A 22,360-nucleotide genomic window follows, 5' to 3' on the forward strand; every position below is an offset into this window, starting at 1 on the left:
GAGTCTCGACCCAACAGGATTCGTGACAGCATCTATCCACAAGACGGCTAAATAGTTCATCAAAACGGCTACCCAGACTATCTGCATTGACCCTATTTTTGCACTGACCCTATGCACACTCATAAGACTCCACCCACACACTCACCACACTGACACTCTCACACACACACACACATTCTTTCACACTCATCAAAAATGCTGCTACTACTCTGTTCCTTTTTTACTCTTGTTATTATCTATACCATGCCTTCACGTACATATCTACCTCATTGATCTGGTACTGGTACTCCCTGTACATAGCTTAATTGTTGTGTATTTTCATTCCTCTTTTAAATATATATTTTTTTACTCTGCATCGTTGGGATAGGGTTCCTAAGTTAACATACAGTATTACGGTAAAATCTACAGCTGTTGTATTCAGCACATTTGATTTGGAACATTTCTCTGTGACAAGCCACATTGTTTTTCTACCCCTCCCCCTTAAGCATACACCCCTCCCAGACATATGTCCATTGTAGGGTATGTGTGTGACTGTGTGTGTGTGTGTCTGTGCGTGGAGGAAAGAGGGTGTGTGAGATTAGGAAGGTGGGAGAGGAGAGGAGGCCATAAAATACGAGCCAAAAGGAAGCGAGAGAAAGGAAGTGGGAAGAGAAAGAGAAAGAGATACAAACAAGGCTGTGTGTCGATTGCGATTTTGAAAGTCGTAGCCCAAATTCTTCCGGATAACTTGACAACCTACAAAGGACTGTAAACTTGAGTGTGACTCTGTGGAAATAAGAGAAAAACAAGCAGCGGGTTTACAAGACAGACAGAAGAAGAAAAGACTCAATGCATGCGATGGAGCAGGGGAGCGTTCAAGAGCATGGAAGAAGTAGAAAACTGTCCAAGATCTGGGTGATAAATGAACATGTTCGAGTGGGACTCGCAGAAACCCTCAGCACCTATGTCATGATGGTAAGAGAAAGATAGAGAGAGAAAGAGAGAGAGAGAGAGAAAGGGTTCGAGGACACCATCAACCTCTCACTTCTTAAGGGCAAGGCCAGACTGGCCCTTAAGATTTGATCCGTATCCGTGATTTCCAATGCTTTCTCAGCGTAGATGACCGTCAACGTATTTTCACGGACAAAAAGTTCAGATGAGTTGAACTTTTGATGGGCCGACGGATACGTAACCATCCGCTTAGCCAATTAGAAAAGAGGAGGTGTTTTACGTCACACACTTCACACACGCATGGAGAAAAATGTATCCGTTCTAATTTGGTGTCCGTATCCACGCGTCAGTCTGGCCTCGCCCTTACTCCCTTGCTAATTTGCATTTTACATTTGCATGTAATATGTTTTGGTTGTTGCATATTTCCAGAAAGACAAGGATTATAAATGAATAAATAAAATGTTGTATTTAAAGATATTTAGTATTACTAGTTTATTACTACTAGTATTACTACTAGTGTGTAAATTCATTGATAGATTTCCACTCAACTGTGATTCTGCTTAGAAATATTCATACACATTGCATGATGCAATACGCTCCCCATGTAGATGCTTATCATATGGCATTGGTTGTCACTGTCATGCGCTTGACCCTGTGATAACACGGCTGGCCAGTTGGCCGCATGCACTCTCTCTCTCACACACACGCGCGCACGCACACACATAGTCCCAGACATGTGGTATTGGGTCCCAAGTGAAAGCAGTCAATAGTCTCGTAGCCGGGGTCTGCTGCCTGTTTGTCACATGCCTGACAACGAATCCTATTCTTAGAGCTTAGGACACAGACAGAAGACACACACGTGGTAGTAGTGTGATATTGTCTTTACTACTATACAGTAATTATATAAGGAGCTTTCCCTTTCCTCTGTGACTTACCTACACTAAAAAATGGGACGATGCTGTTGTTAATCTTAAGTGCTTTTACTGAATGGAATGATTGAAAATGACACTTACTGTTAAATTTGTCAGAAATCAAATAACAAATTTGACAGATCAATGTGATTTTTTAATTGATTAAAAGGTTCTAAAACGCTTTCAACACCTCATGCGCTTGCACATTGAATAGCATTGGGGGAAATGTAGCGGAAGCAGCCATTCAGAAGAGTTGGAGGCGTGGCTTATTGGGGTTGTGGCTTTCAGCTGGTTCTTTTTGCACACCCGTGAGAGTGAATGTCATTCCATGTAAATCTGGTCTTTGTAGTCGTTTTTTCACTAATAGCATCAGTAACCATACTGGCATAATTATATTTGATACAAAAGAGCCTGATATGGTTTCTATGTTACTGTACACAATGCTTGGTTATGATGTTGTGGCTACTAAATGTGGAAACATTATTTTGAACCACCTTAATATCTTGATTTACAGGGAATTATTTAATTGCTTGTAACCCAATTGTTGAAATTGTTATAGGTAATTCCAAATTAAAAAGTGAACTTGGAACAAGATGAAAAAATGTGTTGTATTTACATGAAATATTCATTTCTATTAGTTATATATTAGGTTTATGAGTGTTCAAATAAATAGTTTGCAACTTGAAATATAGGTTTGGTAATAATCAAATTAAACAGTTGACATTGAATCATATATTTGGTTTCAAAAACGAATTTACTAGTAACCAGTTAAAATATTTTTGGGGGGTTGATCCAAAAGAGTAACCTTGGGGCATACGTGTGGGTTGGAAGTAAGTCATCACCTTAGTAACCTACATAGATACAATATTCATACAATAATCACATCCCCCTAAGGCCTAAACTGATTATATTCTTATAACTAATTAGGTACATCACTCAAAATGAGTTGACAGGTTTCAAGGATAAGACGTTATAATTACCTTAAACGTCTTAAAGAGCAACTGAGGGCAATGAACAACTTCTCTAGTAGAAAATGGCCTATAGAGCAGTGCTATTATTCCGATGTTTTTTGTTCTAGTGTCAAAATTGACTACTAAGTGTAAATAGGATTATTTTGGTCATAAAGTCAGTCTCATCCAAAATGGAGATTTGTAAGATAATTAGGAGGGGAAAGTATGTCACGGAATCAAGGGTACCATAACAGTTTTCCTTGGGTTGGGTTTATTTCAATCCTGCCCACACTCCCACAGCTAATCATAAATTTGGAGCGCAGCTGCACACGACCCCATCGTAATGCCCATGGTCATTTTGGTTTGACATTCGATATCCCTATGAGGGCTAGTTAGGGACAATCAGTAAATTACACAATGTACATGGGACAGTCGTTTTAAATGTAAATAGCTCCAAATTTCAGTGACTTAAAAACCTCAAACAACTATTATTTGTAGAAATTCAGATACAAATACAGCTCAAAGATGAGCAACATTAAAATATTGTCACATTTACATTGTATAATTTTGCGTTTTTCAAACACCTGAAAAAAAGGTGTTTCCAGGAATCTACAGCCATAATCATTCTGCCTAATTCTATGTAAAAATCAAATGTATATTTTTCTCCATAGGTTATCCAAGGATACCTCTTTCCAGCAGCATAGCACCCTGCATCCCACTGCTGGCTTGTTCTGGAGCTAAGCACAGTTGGTCCTGGTCAGTCCCTGAATGGGAGACCAGATGCTGCTGGAAGTGGTGTTGAAGGGACAGTAGGAGGCACCCTTTCCTCTGCTCTAGAAATAATATCCCAATGCCCCAGAGCAGTGGTTGGGGACATTGCCCTTTGTAGGGTGCTGTTTTTTGGATGGGACATTAAACGGGTGTCCTGACTCTCTGTGGTCATTAAAGATCCCATGGCATTTATAGTAAGAGTTAACCCTGGTGTCCTGGCTAAATTCTCAATCTGGCCCTCATACGGTCACCTAATCATCCCCAGTTTACAATTGGCTCATTCACCTCCTCTCCCCTGTAAAAAATAAATGTACCTGTTCAATTGTCATTTTAATGATGGTGTCATTCTGACTGTTGTAAATCGCACATCTAAATATACTGCAATAACATGCCTAAAATGTCACATCCAAATTACAACACAGTATATGGGACCAAACCACACATCAATACAGGCACAAATCATGGCATAATAATTAACACACAGATGTCATGATAATATCATAAGGTGCCAGATTAAATTTAAACCACATATTTTTCTGCATACCTCTTGAGCTGTCTGTATCCCCCTAAAATCTGGATAAAAGGTGAAAGGAATGTGAGTCTTATTGAGTACATTAAGTAATTGTACACTTTCCTAAATTCTAGCAACTTTGCCAGCAGCCTGCCAGCTAAGATACCGTAATTAGACAAGCTACTCTAAGTTGATTGGTAGCCTGAAATGACTTAGTAGCTAGTTATGAGGTTGGGAGATTGGGAATCTATCTAGCTGGCTAACTAAAACCAACTCCATAAAATGGCTAGGTGTCTTGTATAACATAAAAATAATATTTTTTTAGTTTTATTTATTCATCAAGAAGGAATCAATAGGAATCAACATACCTCCTGTGACTCCTGCCCATCATCGGCAGCTAAAATCAAATCAAATGCTGTGTCTTTGCTCCATGGTGGCCTTGGAAGGAAACACTTACTAGGGAGAATGGGGATACTCTTTGCCTGGTCCAGTCAGTGTGCCCCTCCACAAAATACCGCTGACAGATATTTTTTATAAATAATTATGTTTAAGTTTAATAATGAATTTAACATCAGAAAAATTTAAAACTGGACAAATCTGAGGGAGAATGTGCTCTTGTGCCCCATATGAGCATGACGCCTCTGCAAGAGACTCACATCAAAGACGCATCCAAGACCCAAATCTAGTTCAGTTCACATTTCCTAATGAGGGAATTGAAACTTGTGACAAAGCTTGTTGGAAGATTTATGAAGTGACATGTTTTTACTTTAACAGTAATCCTTTGTTTAATTGAGTTAGTGAATCCAAATGCACCAGAAGGAATACGTTATGTAGACCCACAAACCAGCTTGGATGTATTCAGCTGTAATAAATGATCGTAATCAATTCTCCCACTGCCTCTCTGGATGTCTGTTTTTGACGGGTTGTGTTTATGTTGTCTTTATATTCAAGGTGTTTGGCTTGGGCTCTGTGGCACAGGTCGTGACTGGACGGGGTGTATTCGGAGAGTACCTTAGTGTCAACCTGGGTTTCGGCCTGGGCGTGGCTATGGGAGTGCATATTGGCGGGAGGGTCTCAGGTACATAACACAACACCACTCCTTTTGTCATGGGTAATGGTTTAAATTGTTTTCATGTATGGTGCCTCTTATACAGCACATTTAAGTGCAAAAGGAAAATACTTCTCTCTCTCTCTCTCTCTCTTCCTCTACCTCCTAGGGGCCCATATGAACGCAGCAGTATCATTCTCCATGTGTCTTTTTGGTCGTTTGGGTTGGAGGATGCTTCCAGTCTATATCCTCAGTCAGCTGATAGGCTCCTTCTTGGCTGCTGGGACCATATATTCCCTTTACTATGGTAAAAACATAATGACAACATTTGGGAAACTTTGGGAAATCATACAGCCAGTACAAGGAAGCGCTTGTGTGCATTAAACATCACTATAAGGGCCGGAAATGTTTGTTTCAATATTATTTTTTGAGATACATGTACATTTCCCAACCTTAACACTTGAAATCCTACAGATAGTAGTAGTGTGTTGGTTGAATATGGTTATGAGGCGCTGTGCAATGCTGTGAAACTTGCTTTGTCACTGTATTTCCAGATGCCATATACCACTACTGTGGAGGGAATCTGACTGTGTCTGGCCCTAAGGCTACAGCTGGGATCTTTGCTACCTACCCAGCAACCTACCTCTCACTTCATGCTGGATTCTTAGACCAGGTAAGCATCAAACGGGTAATTCAACCCCATTTTACTCCATAAAGACCCCTGTTGAATTGGTTTGTCAAGCCAGTTTACCCTGATCTATATTTTACTCTGGACGTTCATCTCCCACTGACGGAGGACAACTCAAGCTATCTCTGCCTTTTCTCACCAAGTGTGTGTGTGTATGTGTGTTAATTGTGTGTAGTCTAGGTATTAAGCACATAGGGGGGAATTCAGACCCGAGTTTTGTGCACGTAAATGGAACTTCAGTTCCTTTTTATGCACTTTTCTCTCAATGCGTAGTCTGACCTTGAACTTAAGCTTGGGGAAATGCATGTGCCAGCCAGCTATACGTTTGGGGTGGAGATCACAGAAATTGAGGTGTGGTAGAGGTGTATTCTGACCTTGACTTAATTCGCTCAGAATTCCACCACTTTTGCGCTTGAGGAAACCATGAATAAGGTCGAGCGAACCTGTTCGTTCCAAGTGGAAACTCATACTTAATTTTTTCCCCAGATAGAAATAACACCTTTCTTCATGCACTGTAATTTATAAATTGATAAGAGCAATTGATACGAGCTAGGTAAATGAGCCATCTGTTTGGAGAAGAGGGTTAAAAAAAAGAGAAGACCTCCTTCAGATCGCTGGAGAATGTGAAACCAGTCATAGAAGCAAACTAAAAGCATGTCAAGAATTTCTGCCCTTTTCCCACGGTGAAGTACAACATGCTGTGACCTTATGCATCATTTTAATTGTATGGCCTTTTAACTTCCAGTTATGAAACTTGGAGATGCAAGCCAAATGGGTAGGCTACTGCAGCCTGGAGCATGTGATGACGATGCACAATGACAGTCACACCAAATTTAACCTTTGGGCACTCTCGAATGTTTGAATTATATGTCTCAACTTTCTCTGGTTCCTTCTATTTCTATCATGTTCTCAAATGTCAGTAATAACCACACATATTGAACTGCCAATTTAATGTTAGTTTCCTTCATTTCATTACATCACTCAATTGAATTGCATTGTTTTGTTTGCCTTCATATGCTTCCTCTGTAAACGCTGTCACGTCCGTGTGGTTGTTGCTGAGGATCTCTAGTAATAGTTGATCATGTTTAATGTCATATTTTTTTAAACATGTAGGCTAATTAAATCCTTATGGAGTGGCAGACCAAGTCTTAATAGTTTGATCCTGACGCATGGCGCAATACTTGGTCGTGTTATCACACAGTTCTATTACAATTACGTGTTTGGTCTCTCACTTTGGGTAACGTCTCGTTAGGGGCAGAGTACAGGAAGGGGCGGAGTCTATGAAGATCCATTCACACAAGGTCTGTCATAGACTTCCTATATAAGCGGCCATATTCTGCTCCCATCTTTAATTCTTTCATCTTCCTCACGGATTCTATGAAGATCCTCTACTCTCCTCAGTAATATCCTCTACTCTCCTCGACTTGGACCTCTGCTTTCCTGCTAACCTGTCCACAGGTGGACCGTCAAAGAATCCATCGCCGAGCGTTGGACAGCAGCTTATCGTCGAGAGGATTGACCTCACAGTGAAAACTACTGTCAGTCTCTGGTTCAGCTAGCGCCACACGGCTAGCTCTACCTAAACTACCTGCTTCGCTTTGCTTATTCCTACCTAGGGGGAAAGAGAAAATATCATTTTTGATAGCTAACGAAGATCACACCTTCTCTTCAGCTAACAGCGTGCTGGCTTTGGCTAGGTTACTAACCCACGAGGTGAACTCTAGCTAGACAAAGACAGGACTACTAGCTACACAGCTACAGCGTCGACCAGCAAACACATAGCCTGGGTGTCCATACCGGAACTATGGCTAATTCTACCCCTACACAGGACGAGACCAGCAAACCCGCTGACCTACACCCATGCCAATGTGGGGCTCTCATGTGGGGCAGGGATACCCACACCCTATATTTCGACTCTCTAGGGCTGGAGCATGCCCAGACAAAGCTCGCTAACCTGAGTCCTGCGTGTATTGCAAGGAGTTGCCGAAGGCTATCCTCAAGCATCGAGTGCGACAGGCTGCCGCCCCATGCTCATCTTCCTCACAGCTTTTGGGTGAAGAGGCAACTCAACAACCCCTGCCCCGTCCTGTCTGTACCGAGGTTGACAGGGATGAGGTTATGGACAGTCTCCCCCCGGATATACGGTTTGACGACCTAGCATTAGGGGAAGATGACTTGATCATAGATGAGGATGAAGACGACATCCTTCTTCTCCTCCGTGATGGAGAAGAAGAGGGGGAGGAGGACTCCCTGGCTCCCAGACCCACACAAGGAAGAGATGTCCCCTCTCCTACCCTGCGTACGGGCTCGTGGATGTGTGGAAACGGGCTGCAGCCAAGCTCAAGATTAGGACATTGAACGTCACCACTCTACTGATGGCATATCAAGGTGAGCTATTGGAAGAGATGGGCAACCTCCTGAACAAGAACGAGCCCAACCCATTGCTCTGGGAAGAGATCTGTGTCGTCTCAGACCTCAACCTCCGTGCCTCCAGGGGTGCTATCCAAGGCTGTGGGCGTGTCATTAGCCTTGCAGTGGTGGGGGATAGAGCCCTGTGGCTGAACCTGTCCAGCCTCACGGAGAAGGAGACGGCAGACTTCCTGGATGCTCCTATTGAGCCAAAGGAACTGTTTGGCCCTAAAGACTGGAACTGTACAGAGCAGAAGGAGAAGCTTCCAACTTCAGCCTACCCCGCCAACCCGGGTCCCACCCCGGTCCAACCTCCACAGCCATGAGCCAGCGTGCCTACTCAGCAAGAAGAGGCCAGTACTCCTCCGCCAGGGGCACCAGGCCCAGCAGACTGCTAGCCCACAAGTAAGTGTTCAGACTAGAGGCAGACGAAACTGGGGGTAGACGTTCCTACGCAGCAGCCGCTTTGAGGTCACACCCCAACGATTCCCCTGAGGGGGAGACCGTCCTAGGGGTCCTTCCACAGTGGCAAAGGGGAGCAGAGCACAGCTCATATGGTGTCCGGCCCTTCACCCTCTCGGGCTAAAGACTTTTCACCCGACGCAAATTGCAAGAGGGGCATATCTATTTTGTCAGAACACTTTCCCCCCCTTGCTGCAACACATTGTTTTGTGTCTAGACACAGGGAAGATGGAGACAGCCCACTTTCCCCCCAAGTGCCCTTCATACTGTAGCTCTCCACTCGACACCCTTGTTTGATCTGTCAGAGGCCAGAAAACAAGGTTTCAGTTGCCATGAACACTGCCCCGTTCCGGGTTCATTCACTGCCTTTCAATAAAGGTACTACTGTTGCACTTAAGAGTTTCGCAAATCAAATCAAATCAAATTGTATTGGTCACATACACATGGTTAGCAGATGTTAATGCGAGTGTAGCGAAATGCTTGTGCTTCTAGTTCCGACCATGCAGTAATATCTAACAAGTAATCTAACAATTTCACAACAACTACCTTTTACACACAAGTGTAAAGGAATGAATAAGAATATGTACAATACATATAAATATATGGATGGGCGATGGCCGAACGGCATAGGCAAGATGCAGTAGATGGTACAGTATATACATATGAGATGAGTAATGTAGGGTATGTAAACATTATATAAAGTGGCATTGTTTAATGTGACTAGTGATACATTTCTTACATCCAATGTTTTATTTTTAAAGTGGCTATAGATTTGAGTCAGTATGTTGGCAGCAGCCACTCAATGTTAGTGATGGCTGTTTTACAGTCTGATGGCCTTGAGATAGAAGCTGTTTTTCAGTCTCTCGGTCCCAGCTTTGATGCACTTGTACTGACCTCGCCTTCTGGATGATAACGGGGTGAACAGGCAGTGGCTCGGGTGGATATTGTCCTTGATGATCTTTTTGGCCTTCCTGTGACATCGGGTGGTGTAGGGATCCTGGAGGGCAGGTAGTTTGCCCCTGGTGATGCGTTGTGCAGACCTCGCTACCCTCTGGAGAGCCTTACGGTTGTGGGCGGAGCAGTTGCCGTACCAGACGGTGATACAGCCCGACAGGATGTTCTCGATTGTGCATCTGTAAAAGTTTGTGAGTGTTTTTGGTGACAAGCCAAATTTCTTCAGCCTCCTGAGGTTGAAGAGGCGCTGTTGCCCCTTCTTCACCACGCTGTCTGTGTGGGTGGACCATTTCAGTTTGTCCGTGATGTGTACGCCGAGGAACTTAAAACTTTCCACCTTCTCCACTACTGTCCCGTCGATCATCTCTTTTGTTTTGTTGACGTGGAGTGTGACGTTGAGTACTGAAACATGGACGGATGATGACGCTATGCATGTAGTACTCAGTGGATTCTCCATGCAGCGGCAGGATCGTACCGCGCCTTCGGAGAAGTCGAAAGGAGGTGGAGTGTGTTTTTTCAGATATAACAACTGGTGTGCTGCTTCAAGTGTGAAGGAAATCTCGAGCTTTTGTTCACCTGATATAGAATACCTAATGGTAAGCTGCAAACCCTGTCATCTGGCAGGAGAGTTCTCATCCCTAATTATCACGGCTGTCTACATCCCGCCCTAAGCCAACACCACTCTGGCATTCAACAAACTGTATGGGGCCATAAACAAACAAGAGATCGCTTACACAGAGGCAGCGTTTCTGGTGGGGGGAGATTTTAACTGATGGAGACTTAAAACCGTCCTACCTCACTTCTGCCAACAAAACTCTAGACCACTTTTATTCTACCCACAGAAATGCATACAACGCCCTCCCTTGTACCACCTTTGGCAAATCTGACCATGACTCAATTCTCCTGCTTCCTGTTTACAAGCAAAAGCTCAAACAGGAAGTACCAGTGATGCGCTCACTACGGAAGTGGTCAGATGAAGCAGACGCGAGGTTACAAGACTGTTTTGCGAGTACAGACTGGGAAAACCATGGATTACAGGCAATATCCACACTGGGCTAAAGGCTAGATCTATCGCTTACAAGGAACAGGACACGGACATGGAAGCAATCAAGAAATCCCGCTACGAACTCCGACAAGACATCAAAAATGCAAAAGGACAATATAGGAGGAAGGTGGAAACCTATTATACCGGCGCCGTCTCTCGTCGTATGTGGCAGCGCTTGCAAACGATAACTGATTACAAAAGTAAACCCAGCCATGAGTTGTCCAGCGATACAGAACTCCCAGACGAGCTAAATGCCTTTTATGCTTGCTTCGAGGAATATAACATTGGGCTTTGATGGAAAGCTCCTGTTTTTCCAGATGGCTATGTGATCCCTCTCTCTGTGGCCGATGTGAACAAAATGTGGATTGATCGTGGCCTGTAGGAGAAAGAGGGGAGAGCACATCTACATCGACGGGGCTGTTGTGGAGCGGGTGGAGAGCTTCAAGTTCCTTGACGTCCACATTACTAAGGACCTAACATGATCCACACACCCGCAAAGTCGTGAAGAGGGCACGGCAGCGTCTCTTTCCCCTCAGGAGGCTTAAAAGATTCTACAGCTTCTACAGATTCTTTTGAATCCTCAAAAGCTTCTACAGCTGCACCATTGAGTGTATCTTGACTGGCTGCATCACCGCTTGTTATGGCAAATGCACCGCCCGTGACTACATTTACATTTACATTTAAGTCATTTAGCTGACGCTCTTATCCAGAGCGACTTACAAATTGGAAAGTTCATACATATTCATCCTGGTACCCCCAAAATGCATGTGACAAGCATTTTGATTTGATAACACAACTTCAGTAAGATAACAATAGCATACAAGGAGTGTTACTATGACTTCGGCAGTGCATGGCTGGATGAACCAAGTCCGGGAGGAACATTTTAAAGGCCTGCCTCTTTTCGAGGAAATGTTGCCGTTTGCAAGCACATTTTCTGCAATTCCACACATGTTGCCATGAGGCAGAAAGAAAACTTTGCAGTTATAAAGTTTAAATTACAATGCATTTTATGTTAAAAAAAAGTATATTATAATAATAATAATAATGTTTGGCCTATGTTTCCCAGAGTTAAGAACATAAATTGTATTTTGAATAATATTACATTGTATTGTATTACACCATCTAAACTAGTTCCACTGATCTTTGGACAAAATTAGTTTAGTAATATTCATTTGAAAGATTAAATATGTATAAAAACAGTTATCACTTTTATTTTAAGATCTGGTCACGGACCCCCTGCAGTAGCCTAACTCGTCCACGGATACCACTTTGAGAACCCCTGCATTAGGTAACCTTAAGTTCCATGGTCAGTGCGGGCAATGGGCCAGGGTATACTACTGTACACTATTCTCCCTATTATAATTATATGTTCACTATTAATCAAAACAGTTGCTTTTTTGTGTGTAAAGGCTCTCCGAATTTTTCCATGAAGTAGCCTACCTACGGTTCATGAAAACTTCCCTAAACATACTGTAAAATATCAGTGTTTTGAAAATCTAGACATGGGTTCTGAACAGAGACAAATATGCATGTTTTGATGGCTATCTTTCATTCTGAAAGCATTTTTCATAGGCTGCATTGTAATGTTGTGCCTATCAAATTCAAGTTAAAAGGTACACACTATTTAGAGGGATTGCTTAAGATGAACAGAAAAACATATTGAAGAAAAACTCTGATCAAATTGGTCGACCCAGTAGGTGTGTTTTTGTTGGATTGAATTAAATGTATTCAGTGCGTGCAAGAGAGCCACACCTGCAAACCATGTTATGCTCATGCATATGATAAGTCTGAATACCAAATACTGAGAAGTGCTTAAATCAGAATGAAAAAAGGCATACATTTCCTAAGTCTGATTTGATCCCATAGTGTCAATCATGGTTGTTTAACTCTCTCACAGACAGTAGACATATCAACCTAATGCCCGCTTTCTCGCTGTGTGTGTTCCAGGTGATCGGTACGGCCATGTTGTTGCTGTGCCTCATGGCTCTGTCTGACCAAAGGAACCAGCCTGCTCCATCGGGGGGTGAGCCCATCGCTGTGGGCCTGTTGGTACTGCTCATAGGAGTCTCTCTGGGGAGCAACAGCGGATACGCAATCAACCCTAGCCGTGACCTGGGACCTCGAATCTTCACCGCTATAGCAGGCTGGGGGCCAGAGGTGTTCCGGTAAGACTGGAGGGGAGTAAGACTTGGTGGTGGTCAATTCAGGTTTCAGTTTTGGTTCAGTTAATTAGTTAATTGATATTCAATTTGTGGATTCAAAAGTGAATTGGCCATTTTCAGAACTGAGTGGATTGAAAAGTGAATTGACCCCAACCTTGCCTGCTAGTCTTAGAAGGGCTTTTTATCTTAGTGTTTTCTGAAAGTATTCACACCTAAATAAGTTCAGGATTAAAGATGTGCTTAACAAGTCACAAACATTAATACATTGCATGGACTCACTGTGTGCAATAATAGTGTTTAACATGATTTTTGAATGACTACCTCATGTCTTTAACCCACACATACAATTATCTGTAAGGTCCCTCAGTTGAGCAGTGAATTTCAAACACATATTCAACCACAAAGACCAAGGAGGTTTTCCAATGCTTCGCAAAGGGCACCTATTGGTAGATGCGTTAAAAAAAAGGCTGTGATAAGAGAAAACTGAGGAGGAAACAACAACATTGTAGTTATACCACAATACTAACCTAATTGACAGCATGAAAAGGGAGCCTGTACAGAATAAAATATTCCAAAACTAGCATCCTGTTGCATAAAGGCACTAAAGTAATACTGCAAAAAAAAATGACAAAAAAATATAATTCTATAATAATATGAATTAATTAATTGGCAAAGCAATTCACTTTTTGGCCTGAATACAAAGTGTTATGTTTGGTACAAATCCAATACAACACATTACTTAAGTACCATAGTTTCAAGCATAGTGGTGGTTGCGTCATGTTATGGGTATGCTTGTAATCGTTAAAAACTGGGAAGTTTCTCAGGATACAAAATAAACGGAATGGAGCTACTGTAAGCACAGGCAAAATCCTAGCGGAAAACCTGGTTCAGTCTGCTTTCCACCTGACAGTAGGAGATTAATTCACATATAACCTAAAACACAAGGCCAAATCTACACTGGCGTTGCTTACCAAGAAGACAATGAATGTTCCTGAGGGGCAGAGTTACAGTTTTGACTTAAATCTACTTGAAAATCTATACCAAGACCTGAAAATGATTCTCTAGCAATGAACAACAACCAATTTGACAAAGCTTGAAGAAGTTTGAAAATAATTATAGGCAAATATTTTACAATCCAGGTGTACAAAGCTCTTAAAGACTTACCCAGAAAGACTCACAGCCAAAGATGATTGTAACATTTATATTTGATTTGATAGGTTGAATGCTATCTAATCAAGATATGTGTTTGGTTTATCATACATTTTTTTAACCAATGTTAGAAAAAAAGCAGGGGTATGAGAATACTTTCTTAAGGTACTGTATATCAACAAACTGTCAGGACTAAGATTGCCTTGGTGTTTTAGATTAGCAACATTCACACGTTTTGCCTTCAGACTCAGCCAGGTGTTGATGGCGGTGTTGGTAGAATGTTCAGTGGTTCAGGGGTCAATTACAGGGCAGTAGAGGTACTTTGGAGTGGACAGTCTGGTTTCCCATGCCAATCTGCATTATTTCCTCTGTCCGAGCCAGTCACTTCTTTTTGATGTTTCTTTGTACTGTTCTGTCCTCTTGTTCCTACCATAACAGGAAAAGAGCTGTGCCCGTTTGTTGTGGCATCTGATTTGATCTCACCCTATTATGGCATCTAATTGGATCTCACTGGCCAGTTATGTTCCAATTTTGGTAGCAACAAAAAAGAAGTCCCTCTCATGATATGGTTCAAATGATTTTGGAATTATTCGACATTGCAACTGACGTGACGCATTTTGGGTAAATTGTGACTGACTGATCTACAAATAAAAATGTGTTATTTATGGTAATTTGTACATCAGTCAGTCTACGGTCACCTTCAATGTCAGCTGAAATGTCAAACAAGCCCACTGTGATAATCAGGAAAACTTGTCAATCAGGAATTCTGATAGGCCTGTTACGGGAGCGCCTGCTTGAAATGACAAAATATTGAATTCAGATCAAGGGCTGCCAAATAATACAACATATATTTAAATAGGACAAAACTCCCCAAAGCTATTTTTGTTCGTATTTGACTGACTTTGACCACTGTAACCAATCTCCACACTGTTGTCTCTCTTTCTCTCTGTTGTGCAGGGCAGGTAACGGCTGGTGGTGGGTACCTGTACTTGCCCCCATGGTGGGAGGAGTCACAGGGGCTTCCATCTACAAGGTCTTTGTGGAACTGCACCACCCCTCTCCCTGTGAACACAGGAGGGAAATAGAGGACGAGGCAGAGGAGGAAGCTGCCCCTCTGGATATGCAGAAAACCCTCAGCCCAGAGGTGTGTGTGTGAGGCACCCCAGCTATGTGTGCGCACACTTGCTACACCCAAAGTAACTGGAGGAGGATCCAATGGAACAGAAACATTGGCGAACAATTGGGGATGTAGTTCTGAGAGGACACTGATTGGACTGGTTATTTTCTCGACGGTCCAAGTCCAAGTGACAGGCAGTCCAGAATGAATTGTGAAAGTGAAACTGTGAAAGAGCATGAATTCAGTTTGGCTTCCAGGCTAAGGATGAATGAGACCACCTCTAACAGAAGTCAAAGCTGCATATAGAAGTTGCCTGTAGGTACTAGTCTAGGATCAGCTTACTGTAGCTTACCCCTCAACCAATAGAACTATGGAGCCTTGAAACTGATGGCAAAATGCGAGAGACTATGTCAAGAATGTAATTGGCGCTCATTACTCGTATCGGTTTCAAAGCACAATGCAGGAAATCTGGACTCATTAAAATGGCCATCGACAATAACACAGGTTTAGCCGAAACGATTCTCATCTGCCTTTAATAGGAAATACATACAGCCATAGACACAAAAGGGAAATAAATAGGATCAACAGGATGGCCCAAGGCTTCACAGGGAATAGCAGCATTGCTAGAAAAAACATGTCAGGCACACACACACACACACACACTCTCAGGAGAAGAAGCATTTATAGTGGTATAATACATAGCTACCGTTTCCCTGCCATTACTTACTCGAGAAGCCAAGCGCTGTAGCCCCATTAGCTAACACATAGAACGTTAGCTTCAATATTCTGAATGGTAGCAGCCAGATATGTTGCTTCCGGGCCCTGTTCACCCCACTCAAGAGACAAATGCAGGGGAAACACTGCCATAGCCCATTGAATATGTATTTATTTTGGTGGGGGAGGGTGAAGTTTCCTTATCGCCTGCCCCCACTATGCCTCCCCGAGCTCCCTTGCCCCTTGGTAGTGCCCCCCACCCCTCCCTGGGCCGACTGTTTCTTCTTCGGGGCGGGCAGCTTTGCTTTGCCCCGGAAGGCTTTGCTGGGGTCCAACTTGTTGACAGGCGGCTCTCCGGCGAGGTCGGCCATACTGGGCTCACAGTGGAAACTCAGGGGCTGGTAGAGAGACGCCCACTGCTGTTGGGGAGAGAGATGACAAGCACAATGGGTAAAGTAACTAACCAAACAAAAACTCATGGCATTATTTCCTACTGTTAAGCTGTACTTATTTAGGTTTGCGTGCTGAGAGAAATCTCTTTCATGAGACGGACTTGTTTTAAACATATATAACAAACCTTATTGTTAAGTTGTCTAATCAAAAAGTATAGCTACACATTTCTTAGTTGCTTACTACAGTATAACTCATTTTAGGATAAACTTAAATGAGTAAAATACTAATATTTTTTTGTGAGACCTAGTCAAGGTATGTAAGGCCGACTGGGCAATGAAACAAATGCACTTAATGACCCTCCATAGGGTCAGAGCTTGGGGGTCAACGTACAACATACCTCAGTCACACTTTCGTTCTAGGCCCTGTTTTAGCTGATGTGGCCGGAAAGTGATGATACATAGCCTAACTGGGGTATGTTATGTTTGACATGACTATATATTGTACATTGAAAGAAACAATAAAATCTGTTTACCTTGTATGTAATGGATCACCTTTTTGGCTGTGCTGATTTAGTTTTTTTACTTACATACATGGTAGTAGGCCTATAATACATGTAATTGTAACACATCTACTATGATATCTACATGCAATACATAAGAACAATGGTCACTATTTTCAAGTGCTCTTAGACACCCAAAGTATTCTCTAAAATTTTGTCCCAATTCCAACAAAATCCCATAACCCCAGCCTCGCTCCTTCTAGGGCAGTCCTTCTCAAATAGTGGGGGGCTCGGAGCGATGCCAGGGCGCGTGTGACCCCGGGGAACATGCTTTTTTTTGTACCGAACAAGAGCACAGCACAGAGCAGGAGATATGAAGTGCAGATAACAAACCCTTAAGAGACACCATGGAAAAATATTTAACAGGGATGAAAAGAAAGGCGGAGAGAGACGGAGATAATGAGACAAACGTAAGTCTCCCGAAAGCTAAGACGAGGAAATATGTAGAGTATGTAGCGCTTGGCTTCACTGTGACTACGGTGGGAGACGAGGAAAGACCGGTATGTTTACTGTGTCTAAAAATGTTGGCAGCGGACAGCATGAAGCCAAATAAATTAAGGCGTCACTTAAAGACATTACACCCCAATCACGCTGATAAGCCGCTTGAGTTTTTCCAGCGAAAACGTGCCGAATATTGCCAACAATCGTCCCCCTTTGTGAATGCTACTTCAGTAAACCAGCGAGCACTGTTAGCATCATAGAAGGTGGCGTACCAAATTGCTCAGTGCAAAAAAAAAAAAACACTCCGTAGCAGAGGAGCTGATACTGCCTGCAGCATTAGACATGGTCTCTGTCATGCTGGATGACGCAAGTGCTGCAAAAACAAAAACTATCCCTCTGTCCAATGACACTGTCGCCAGACGTATAAATGACATTGCTAACGATCTTAAAGAACAGCTGGTAGATAAACTCAAAGACAAACGTTTTGCCTTACAGTTCGATGAAGCAACTGACAGCAACAAAGACTGTTTGTTTATCGCTTATGTACGTTTTGACATGACAAACTCCCTGTGTGAGGATCTACTTTTTTGTAAATATGTCAGAGACAGAGCCACAGCTGAAGAGCTATTCAAAATGCTGGACTGCTTCCTGACTGAGAATGGGCTAAAGTGGGAGAACTGCATTGGTGTTTGCAGTGATGGTGCACAGACCATGGCAGGGATGAGAAAAGGACTTTGGGCACTCATCAAGAAGGCCTCACCTAATGCTGAGTGGACACACTGTGTTATACACAGAGAAGCACTGGCATCAAGGCACCTTTCCTCTGAATTAAGTGAGGTTATGACTGACATTGTAGGTGTAGTCAATTTTATAAAGACCAGACCACTAAAAACAAGAGTCTTCTCTGCTATCTGTGAGGAGATGGGAGCTGAACATCAAGCTGTGCTGTTTCACAGTGAAGCAAGGTGGCTGTCACGAGGAAAAGTCTTGTCCCGAGTTTTTGAGCTCAGAGAGCAGATAAGAATGTTTTCGGAGCAGGAGCACAAGTATGACCTCGCAGAAACATTTAGTGATGAGAACTTCCTGGCAAAACTGGCCTACCCGAGTGACATATTTGGAAAGCTAAATGAACTAAATCTACAGCTTCAAGGGAAAGATAAACACCTCCCTCAGGTCACAGACAAGATCAGCTCTTTCACTCGAAAGCTTGCAATGTGGGGCAGGCGACTTGATGAAGGAAATACTGATTCATTCGAGAACCTGCATGAATTTGTTGACACTACTGACTATGATGCCTCCTCAGTGATTCCATATATTAAGGAGCATATTTCATCACTGATGGGATTCTTTAAAAAGTACTTCCCTGAAAACAGTTCCCAATATGACTTGGTGAGATCCTTTCAATGCACCAGCTCCAACTGGTTTCAGCTCTGCAGAGGAGGACCAGTTCATTGATAAGACGTCTGACTCCACATTGAGACTGAGGTTCACATCACAGACACTGAGTGAATTCTGGCTGAGTGTAGAGAGGCAGTATCCACTCTTAGGGCAGAGGGCCATGGGCATTCTTCTTCCTTTTGCAACATCTTATCTTTGTGAGACTGGCTTCTCTGCTGTTGCTGCACTGAAGACCAAGTACAGGTCCCAGCTAAACATTGAGCAGGAGCGGAGAGTTGCAGTATCATGCTTCAAACCCCGCATCGAAAAGCTGTGCTCTGCAAAACGTGCTCATTGTAGCCATTAATCCTGACTTCCTCATTTAGATTTTTTTTAAATCAGCACAAATTGTTTTATTCATTTTTGTTTTATAGGTTAAAGTGTTTCATATATTGTGCTCCTGAGTTAATGTTGCTGATCAATTTGAATGTATTATTATTTACTGATTATATTTTATTTATTTTTTCAGTATCAAATGGTCAAAAAATGTTTACAGTTTAAATAAGGGTTACATAAATTTCAGGCAAATTGATGCACTTTAAGTATTTTCTGTTACAGACTAAAAAACAATGTTAATTCAGTTATTCTTTGTTGTAAGTTGATCTATATTTCTTTCGTTTTTCTTTTTTTGTTTTCTTTAATGTTAATAAGGATACGATGTTATGCAGAGGTGTACTTATAACACTTTTATAGACAAATGATACTATTTACAGTCGCGGCGGAGAGTTGGGGGGGGGGGCGAAATGTTTACTTCTTCCTAGGGGGTGCGTAACAGAAAATAATTGAGAAGCACTGTTCTAGGGGGTGACGGAGTATTACCTTGGCCTGGGGACTGGGGCCGTAGGGGGTGAAGGCGTTCTGCCACTCTGGCAGGCCTAAGTTGGTGATCATCAGGCGGTAGTAGGCAGTGAAGCTGGGCGTTAGGTAGTGCCAGTACAGAGAGCGATCCAGGAACCACACCTCACACTTCTGGGCCACCACACCTGGAACCAAACAGCCATGGGACAGAGAGCAATGGGGATGAAATAATTATGGGCACATTCCCATGAATATTAACCAGTCAAAATCCATTTAGCTTTTTAACTTTCATAAAGTGTGGTGTAAAATATGGCAAATGGAAATTGTCTTCCTTTCTTTTTCTTTCATGATATTTTACACACACAGTGCATGTGGCATATCACATGGGTAAATGGGAAAGTACCTTTTGTGCAGTCTTTGTAGACCAGGCAGACTTTGCCATTCCCACTGCAGGGGTCCAGCTCAAAGATACGGCTCCTGGAATCAAAATGGGGCTCCGCCGGCCCACACTCTGACTCTGAGGGAAACAGAATGTGTGAATTGTCTGTGTGGCCTACTATGTTAACTAGATAGTCCTATCTATACATGACGTAGCAATTTATGGAACATTTGCTTCCATGCCCTGTATTCTACAATATGTCCAACATTTCGACAAGGAACCCATAGCTAGAAGTTCAGTATACAATAACATTGGAAGCTGAAACTAAAGAATCCACTAAGTAGCTGAATGAGGTGGTGTCACCTTCAACTTGTTCTTCGTCCCAGTCCAGGTCAGCCAGTGAGGGTGCGTTGGGGAGGGAGAACACTGACGATGACTGGCAAAGAGGACGCAGGTTGGCCACACCGTTGAGCACCATGCATCCTAAAGGCACAGATTCATCTGGTACAATATAGAAAAGAGTGTCACAGAGAGAAGAACAGGTAGTGTTCAGTTGTCTGTTCTTCTATGGATGTTTGGAGCTGAATGTGTCACTGTCAGGGTTACCTACTCTCGAGTTTGGCACTCCAGGTAAGGGTGAAACCATCCGTTGTGAGATAAAAGTCTCGGAGGTCCTCGGGCAGAACACAGGTATTTTTCTGTAAACCGCACAAACAATGACAACACAGAAGGGTAAATTCAATCACTTTTTCACAGCACCCCTATTGATTTGAACAAAACTTTCCATACATATTTGCCCATTGTAGAAGTGTATGTGCTCAAATTTGACCCATTTGACCCAACATCCGGGATTAGCATTTAGCCAGTATAGCATGGTGGTGGAAAATGGTGTTCCATAAGGAAAGTATGCATATTTTCCTATTATTTTCCACATTCTCACCATTACATAGAATTAAAGGGATTTTGGCAATGAGGCAATTTATTTACTTCCCCAGAGTCTAGTTTGGCAAATGCTAACTACCATTAGCCATAGACTTCCATGCATTGCGCTATCTCATTGGTATAATTCCAAAGTATCCATCTAAGGAGGAAATCAAAGCCTATGCAGCCTGAATGGATAATGTTTTAGGTACATACCGGTCCACGATTGATACTAATGTTTTGCAGGCTGCATAAAATGCATTTGAATGTAAAATGACAACTCAATATCGTCATCTGCCGGGCTGGGTCCATTAAGTCACTTTCTGACCACTTCTTCCATGGGCAAATATGTATGGAAAGTTCTGTTGCTGTCAAAAAGTGATACTATCAAAAAAATGATTGAATTCAAAAGGATTTACACAGACTTCCCTCCCAAACCGGGATAAGAACCTCTCTCCCTCCTTTCCTTCACCTGTCCTACACTGACATGATGGAGAGAAGGAGCCATTTTAGTATTAAAATGCAGCCAGACTGTGTTTTTACCTGTTCCCATGACAGCAGGCATCGCTTCTCTGCAGGCTCCCTCTCTACAAAACGCACGTCCATCACCCCGGGCATACTCTCTGTGACACCAAAATATTATACAGCAGAATGACAATTAATGTTAGCCACAACTGTAATGCAATGAAGGGAAAAAAATCCTAACAGGACGTCCCAAACAGGCTTCTAGCGAGCAAGCTAGCCTAGCAGCAACAACAACAGGCTTGCTAAATCAAACGCTAGCAAGCCAGCGAAAATGAATGCTTACCAAGTACTCTGGTAATGCCGAGTGTCAGCCTTTCAGCGACCCCTTTACATGTTAAACCTTCCTTTGTCTCCTCCATTTCAATAATTATAAATCACAGCAGAGAAATATTAATATAATCCATCTAACAGTTCATTTTCTAGAGGAGTCGCAGATTATCTTCTTCTCTGAGATTTTATGGTGCACCACAACTATTGTTGTATTGCCGCCCCCAACTGGACGGGGTGAAGAAAAAAAGTACATTCATTATGGAGAAGGAAAAAACATGAATCCACACATACAGTATTACAACAACAAAAAGCATAAAAACATCTAATTCATTCCGTTATTCAAAAACTCCATAGCTCCCTACACATGCTCTTGGGCCTGCGAGGGTTGGACTGCACGAGACAGAACTTGATTGTAGCTCCCCTCAGTGATCATAGATGCGGTAAAAGAGTAAATAGAAGGCATTGACCAGATTGCCGCACATTCAACAAATCTGATCTAACAAAGTCGTCAAATCCGTCATGATTTATGTATTGTAACAGGCCCACAACGTGGTTACTTACGCCAGATATGGATCTATTTGGCTGTTTTCGCTACATAACATGTAGAAGTTGTCCTTTTTAAGGTTTTGAAGAAGGGACTGCTAAATGCTAACTCCCATTCGTAAACTGGTTAGCATAGCTAGCATACAGAAATCGGTGGTGGTAGTCAAAGTAGTTTTTAACTGTAATGCAGTTGATTGGTAATGATGACATGAACATGTGTTGGGGTTGACTTCCATACAAGCATTATACTAACATTTTTACCTCAACATTGTG

General features: G+C 42.5%; 2 protein-coding genes across 2 annotated transcripts; one reads left to right on the plus strand and one right to left on the minus strand.

The window, feature by feature from the left end:
* Nucleotides 1-516: 516 nt before the first annotated feature.
* aqp7 (aquaporin 7) lies at nucleotides 517-16,761 on the plus strand. The gene is made up of 6 exons (XM_071349202.1): nucleotides 517-954; nucleotides 5,025-5,151; nucleotides 5,291-5,428; nucleotides 5,676-5,794; nucleotides 12,627-12,844; nucleotides 14,948-16,761. The coding sequence occupies exons 1-6, from the start codon at nucleotides 829-831 to the stop codon at nucleotides 15,144-15,146; spliced, it is 927 nt and encodes a 308-aa protein (XP_071205303.1). The 5' UTR covers nucleotides 517-828; the 3' UTR covers nucleotides 15,147-16,761.
* Nucleotides 15,625-21,746, minus strand: tpgs2 (tubulin polyglutamylase complex subunit 2). The gene is made up of 7 exons (XM_071349240.1): nucleotides 21,558-21,746; nucleotides 21,293-21,372; nucleotides 20,439-20,526; nucleotides 20,192-20,329; nucleotides 19,853-19,966; nucleotides 19,471-19,634; nucleotides 15,625-16,240 (listed from the first exon to the last, which is right to left on the minus strand). The coding sequence occupies exons 1-7, from the start codon at nucleotides 21,631-21,633 to the stop codon at nucleotides 16,022-16,024; spliced, it is 879 nt and encodes a 292-aa protein (XP_071205341.1). The 5' UTR covers nucleotides 21,634-21,746; the 3' UTR covers nucleotides 15,625-16,021.
* Nucleotides 21,747-22,360: the final 614 nt, after the last annotated feature.

The sequence above is a fragment of the Salvelinus alpinus genome, chromosome 2 (assembly GCF_045679555.1).
Source record: "Salvelinus alpinus chromosome 2, SLU_Salpinus.1, whole genome shotgun sequence".
NCBI lineage: Eukaryota > Metazoa > Chordata > Actinopteri > Salmoniformes > Salmonidae > Salvelinus > Salvelinus alpinus.

Coding starts and splice junctions, on each gene's coding strand:
- aqp7 (XM_071349202.1), top strand. CDS start 829: ATGCATGCGATGGAGCAGGGGAGCGTTCAAGAGCATGGAAGAAGTAGA. Junction 955..5,024: donor TCAGCACCTATGTCATGATG/GTAAGAGAAAGA, acceptor TTTATATTCAAG/GTGTTTGGCTTGGGCTCTGT. Junction 5,429..5,675: donor CATATATTCCCTTTACTATG/GTAAAAACATAA, acceptor CTGTATTTCCAG/ATGCCATATACCACTACTGT.
- tpgs2 (XM_071349240.1), bottom strand. CDS start 21,633: ATGGAGGAGACAAAGGAAGGTTTAACATGTAAAGGGGTCGCTGAAAGG. Junction 20,527..21,292: donor GCCTGCTGTCATGGGAACAG/GTAAAAACACAG, acceptor TGCGGTTTACAG/AAAAATACCTGTGTTCTGCC. Junction 20,330..20,438: donor CTGGAGTGCCAAACTCGAGA/GTAGGTAACCCT, acceptor ATATTGTACCAG/ATGAATCTGTGCCTTTAGGA.